Raw genomic sequence first — 6,000 nt, forward strand, 5'->3', positions numbered from 1 at the left:
TTAACTCGCACGAGCAGCCGAAAGTTTTAACATCATCATATCTTTAAATGTTTTCTTGTTTGCCAAAAATAAAAAAAAATGCTTTAGAGGTCTCTGCAGCTACCTTCGTATACAATCTTGTGTTAAAAGACAATTTTTTTGCACTTACTATTATATCTTTAAAGAAGACGTGTATAGGTCTAAGACAATATCATTTGTGCGAGTGTTATTTGCGTTATATCTGCATGTGCTTATAAATAAACATGTTAACATCCAAATATGAAATTTTAAAACCTAATTTTATTTGAAGTTGGATGCACAAGGTGACAAACTACCCAGCAGTCACAAAATATACACAGTGGAATCGTGTATTCACGTCAATCAAGAACAAGGAAAAACGACTCTTCAACTTCATCACAATCGAAATTTCGTTTAAAACCAAACTTCGACGTTCGGAAAATATTCAAACCTCCTCCCCCCCTCCCCTAAAAAACTTAAACTGGTATATGATATTAGGATTAAAATAATGATTCTGATATGATTTCACTTCTAATTTGTATTTTATGAGAGGAATTTATCTATTCAAACACGACGACCGTAAAGATAAGGAACTTCCATTGAAAAATCATATTCTGGGAAAGAAAAAAAAATTAAACTGGACACTTGACTAAAGTGAGTATTAAAAGAAGCTAATTCATAAATAATGTAACATACATATAAATAATTTATTCAACAAAAACATTTATAAAATAAAAAAAAATTAACCAATCATAAATCAACACATATTGTCTAACAAAGACTAATACTCCCATGGCCATTTCTTATTATTGTCACATGCAAAAGTAATAGGCGTTTGTGAGTAGTACGAATATGTATCAAACAAGTTTTGTGACAACAAATCACCAGCAAGAGCATCCTTGTATGTAGATCTGTACATTTCCGGGCGAGCAGACGAGATCTTAAAAGCTCCAGAACAAGCCTTATATTTCTGTTGTCCTTTGGTTTCCGTCAAACACAGAGGACGACATGGTCTTCCACAAGAGTCATATGCGGTGAACAGAACCTCTCCTTCGCCATAATCCGGGTTCTTTATTCCTACAGCAGTTGTTGTAATGGACACCGGTTGCCTCTCATCTATTATCACGAACTCTTTATATGAACCATAATAATTCAAACCATTGGAAGCTACAAACACCTTTAAAGCCCCTGATTGAGCTGCTTGGCAAGAATCTTTAGACAAGTCTACATTTCTGAGTATTGTTGGATCGATACCGTCTACATTGGGAGACCTAGTATACACAATACGAATTGGCACGTAAACCCATCTCTTTAGATCTACTTTTCCGTCCATTAAAAAGGTATTTGTAAAAGATCGTTGAAGAGACGAAACAGACTGATGATTATCACTGCTGAATGTATCATTTCCAGTTGCTTCAGAAATATCACGTCGAACACGTGCTTGAACAACTCGTCTGACTTGTGCTCTGGCAGCTTGTATTTCCGGTGCAACAGGGGCAGTTCCTATGCTGCTTGCTCGATTCCGTGTATCACGTATTGGCGAGCTACGAAACTTGGGACCAGCAGGTATAGGTCCTGCAGCTTCAGCTACAGCCAAAGATTGTGATCGTGTTGTCGCAGTGCGACTAAATGCAGCGCTTCTAGATGCAGCACCTGCTTGAAACATTTGTGGGGGTGCACCTCTTCGTTCTCGTGACACACAAGTTGGTGCACGCCGAGTCCGATCGCACCGCAAATGGGGACTTCGATTACATTGATTATCACAGGCAGGGAATGGTTCGTATCTGACGAGATTTGCTATGAAGTTTAACATGGCAAAGCTATTGGGTATTTGATTGACGTATGGTCTGAAATCTATCATGACATCAGGACCGTGTCCATCTGGATAAGTGGCGGGGTAATCTGTTTCTGGATTTACTCCGTTTGCTCTTTGTTGTTCTCGAAACCTTTCCCAGACTGCATCAACGAATGCATGGTGCATGTAAAACACTGGATCATATGGTGCAGTGTTAAGGCTAGCAACGTGACCTCCGACCCAGACGTGCGGGCCATTATGATGACCTTCCAAACTGAACATATATTCCGCTCCTTCTTTAGGCTCCATTATGTCCTCGTAATTTCTTCGACTAAGAACTGCTCTGACACCATCCTTGGTGAACAGGGCGCTGTCGCCTATAGAATAAATGAAATATTGTATATTTTATAACACATGAGGTAAAGTAAAAATGCCTTTAAATATGTGAATTGAATATTTTTACTTCATATAGCTAATTATTCCGGCAGCATATCTTTTTACTGTAAGCAAACCATCTATTAGCTGATATTTCTTACAAAATAAAAAAAATTAATATCTTTAAGAGAAAACAAGATATGTTTGTGAAACATTGATGCCCCTGTATTGCATCTTTTTCGAAAGTAGGATAAAAGTAGGATAGGTCATAGGGTAAAAAATATGAAGTCTTCCCACTTAGACAAAACTTTGAAATTGTTAGAGGCGATTGGTTTTAGCTAGGTTAGAATGGTGTACAGTTTATGACCAAAGGTTAAAGTTTTTGCGGACAAACAGATAAATACACAGACAGACAGACAGACAGACAGAAAGACCAAAAACATGCATATTATTCTTCAAGTTGAATCTTGCGACATTTTTTTTCTGCTCACCTGTTCCAATGTTTCTGATTACTGGCCCACCAAGGATTGTACGCATATTTCGAAAAGGCCCGCGATTAACAACTCCGTCACCGTTTCCGAAGAACTGGTCGCTCCAAAGGACTGACTCTGTTGGATCTCCCATATCATGATCCACTGATGAATCCCAATAAGGGATGGGAACTCCACATGCTGACTCTAAGCTGAAAACAGGGACAGTCCAATTTAATGACTCTGCATTCAAATGTAGTCTAACATGTATCACATTACATCACTAAAGATGTACATGTTTTAAGCAGCCTTTTTAAATAAATAACTTGAAATGTATTATTTTTGACCAGAGAATTGAAGATATTCTATTTTAATATATATATATATGTAGGGCGTTATGATATTCATTATATTGATTGCACGATTTTTATACAAGTATTCCATAGCCGGAGAAACTGGTTCAAGTAGGGCATAGCATTTGAAATGCAACAAAAAACAACAATGATGTAACTACATCAGATGTTAAATAATTGTTATTTGAGAAATATGAAGGATTGATTGAATTACTAATAATTGTATTATCAGTTTACAACGCTGAAATAACTTACAGCAGCAGATAAATTCTGTGCCAAGGGGTGAAACCAGGTCCATCATGGGCAGTGTCCAACGCTGGTCCCGAGTGAAAAACAGCTAGGGTTTGATAAGTGTTGCGCCCGGCATCCCGCGGTTCTACAAACTAGAAAATCTTCATCCTTGAGATTTTACTACAATTTAATATTTTACAGAGTAAGTCAACTAAAGGTTTTACAACGGGTATTTTTGAGGTCTGCTGTGCAAACTCTGCGAAGTAACATCATTCCACAAGTTCAATTTCTCTAAAAGATTTTTTTCATATATTGTTAAATATTATTTAAGACATAATCTTTGACTTAAAATCAAAATTAGTTTCATGTTTGCATCAAAAAATAATTTCTCTGATTATGACATTATCACAGTCATGTATTCTCTAAGCATTATGAATTATTTCACTGACCATTTGATTAGTAACCCTTATATGTTATGTTGAACATGAAAGTGTTCAAATAAAAAGTCTTCAAAAGTCAAATAAATTACCTTGACCTGGATCATTACATAAGAATAACCTTGACCTCTATTATTTCATATCAATAACCTTAACTTGACCGATCATTACACTATTATACTGCTAATCTTTTCAATAATTCAATTAGAATTGTATGAGTTTTTCATTCACAAGCGTAAAAAAATAAGACTTGAAAATTCCATTGTTTCAATAGATTTTTAAAATGTACCTGATTCTGAAGTCGGTTTATGCAATTTGCGAACCGACGAAAGGCATTCCCACTGCGCACTTCCTGTCTGTATCTCCATGGACGCCTTATCTGTCTTTTATGTCTTCTACCACTGTAGTATCTTTCTACTTCTCTCGCTTCGGTAAATATTTGACGGAATAAGCCATCAATATAGTTGATTCCTTCTTGTGTAATGTTTGGACCAGACCAAACCTTACCAGCAGCGATTTGCTTGTATTCGTAATTTCTAAAGCAAACGTTCTGAATTCTTATGGCATCCGAATCAGATGGCGTCATGTTGAAGGAACGGAATTTGTAACATTCTTGTAAATTGGTCGGGAGGGGGATTGGTTTTAGAAGTGAATGAACCAGTCCTAGTACTCCAAGAAACGTTGCAATAAAGAAAGGATCAATTCTCAGCATCTTCTCTCTACGTTTCGTAAATAGAAAACTGCTGATTAGAAATTCTGCACATATAAGTTTCTACTGTTTTCAACAATTATTTATAGCGGTGCATGTACTGTCCTGTGATTAACATACAATAAAGAGGAATCCCTCTCACGTCTCTTTGCTACACAGACAAATGATTAGTCATATGATTTGAACAGAAGCGAAATAATAAGAAAACATACGAGTATCACTTTAATAACATTGAAAGACACCATGTTAAGGCACGTCAAGATTTTGTTCACAAAAGATGTCCTTATGAAAGTGACGGTTAGGCGGTTTTAATCATTTAGATGAGGGCAAAGTAACTAAGAATTAATATTATTATTCAATAAATAAATTTAAAAAAAGTTTCAGAATCTATATTGCATCTCTTCCGACGCTGGACCCTGTTGTTGCATATTGACTGATGGGGATATTTGTCAATAGAGTCAATACGGTTTTACAATAATGTAAAAATTACAATTATTGAAAATAATAACTTGATTAGAATTCAAACTTTATAAATTTACAATGCATGTGAAATTTTAGATGTATAAAATAACAAGATATTTCATATTAATTTTCTTTTCTAACTCATTTTTCTATATGTATTTTACTTATATCAATGATAGTTCACTAAATTCCTTACCTATTACTTGTTACTCCTCAATTAAACACCTAATCACACAGTGGAGTATTTATAGCAATGCTCCGGGGAATTTCAAAATTTTGAATAATTATAAAACGAAGAAGTGCATTTACTAATGTACTGGGCGGTACAATCGAATTTGTTAACTTTATATTAAGCAATTCGTCAACAAATGTTTAATTCAGGTGAACAGATTAATAAATTACTTTTTTTAACATTAATGAATGCACTCCTTTGCAAACATATGCATTAATTCATAATTAATATCAATCTCGTATGACGTATGAAAAACTAGACATTTTTTGTAAATAATTAATATCAATGTGACGTGTGGAAGTTTAGATTTCTGGAAAATTACATAAGCGTAATTTCTGTAATTTTTTTTTTAGGAAAATCCCCCTGAGAAATATTAAGGATAAAACATATTTTTCCCTTAATTTTTATTTCAAAACGCAAGATGGAATGATATACATCTATAAAAAAAAATTGAACGGTAACAGCAAATTAAATAAATTAAATATGTCAGTGTTTCATTACACTTCAACCACAACTACATATACGTAGTCGAAGTTATATTGTATTGTGTTGTCCACTTCTGTGATTTCATAGAACAAATGATTTTTAATGTGCAAGTATTGAAGAAAATATGCTCAACGTCATTTATTGATGTGGTTTGAGTTCAAATGTTCCGACTTAAACATTTTAATAGATAATTGAATGGCGAAGCACTTCCGGGTTCCAATTCTCTGTGTATGTATATTTTAAATATATTTTAAAAAAAATAACTGGAAATGATCATAAATGTATCAGCAGCTAAAAATATAAGATATTCTTTAAGGAAAAAAATGTATCTGCAAGCGAAATTAAATTCAAAACAATTGGCATCCATGACTGGCGCCAAAATCATAGAGTAAATGTGTGTGTACAGCTAGCGTGTAAAACTATTTATCATGGCGCCACTTAATTCTTTTTTTT

General features: G+C 34.4%; 1 protein-coding gene across 1 annotated transcript; it reads right to left on the reverse strand.

Annotated features, from left to right (window-relative positions):
• Positions 1 to 680: 680 nt before the first annotated feature.
• On the reverse strand, positions 681 to 4,391 carry LOC133205952 (tyrosinase-like protein 1). The gene is made up of 4 exons (XM_061341851.1): positions 3,948 to 4,391; positions 3,246 to 3,373; positions 2,659 to 2,849; positions 681 to 2,169 (listed from the first exon to the last, which is right to left on the reverse strand). The coding sequence occupies exons 1-4, from the start codon at positions 4,368 to 4,370 to the stop codon at positions 779 to 781; spliced, it is 2,133 nt and encodes a 710-aa protein (XP_061197835.1). The 5' UTR covers positions 4,371 to 4,391; the 3' UTR covers positions 681 to 778.
• Positions 4,392 to 6,000: the final 1,609 nt, after the last annotated feature.

This window comes from Saccostrea echinata, unplaced genomic scaffold (genome assembly GCF_033153115.1).
Source record: "Saccostrea echinata isolate AGI-Se365-2 ecotype Australia unplaced genomic scaffold, CSIRO_AGI_Sech_v1 ptg000054l, whole genome shotgun sequence".
Taxonomy (NCBI): Eukaryota; Metazoa; Mollusca; class Bivalvia; order Ostreida; family Ostreidae; genus Saccostrea; species Saccostrea echinata.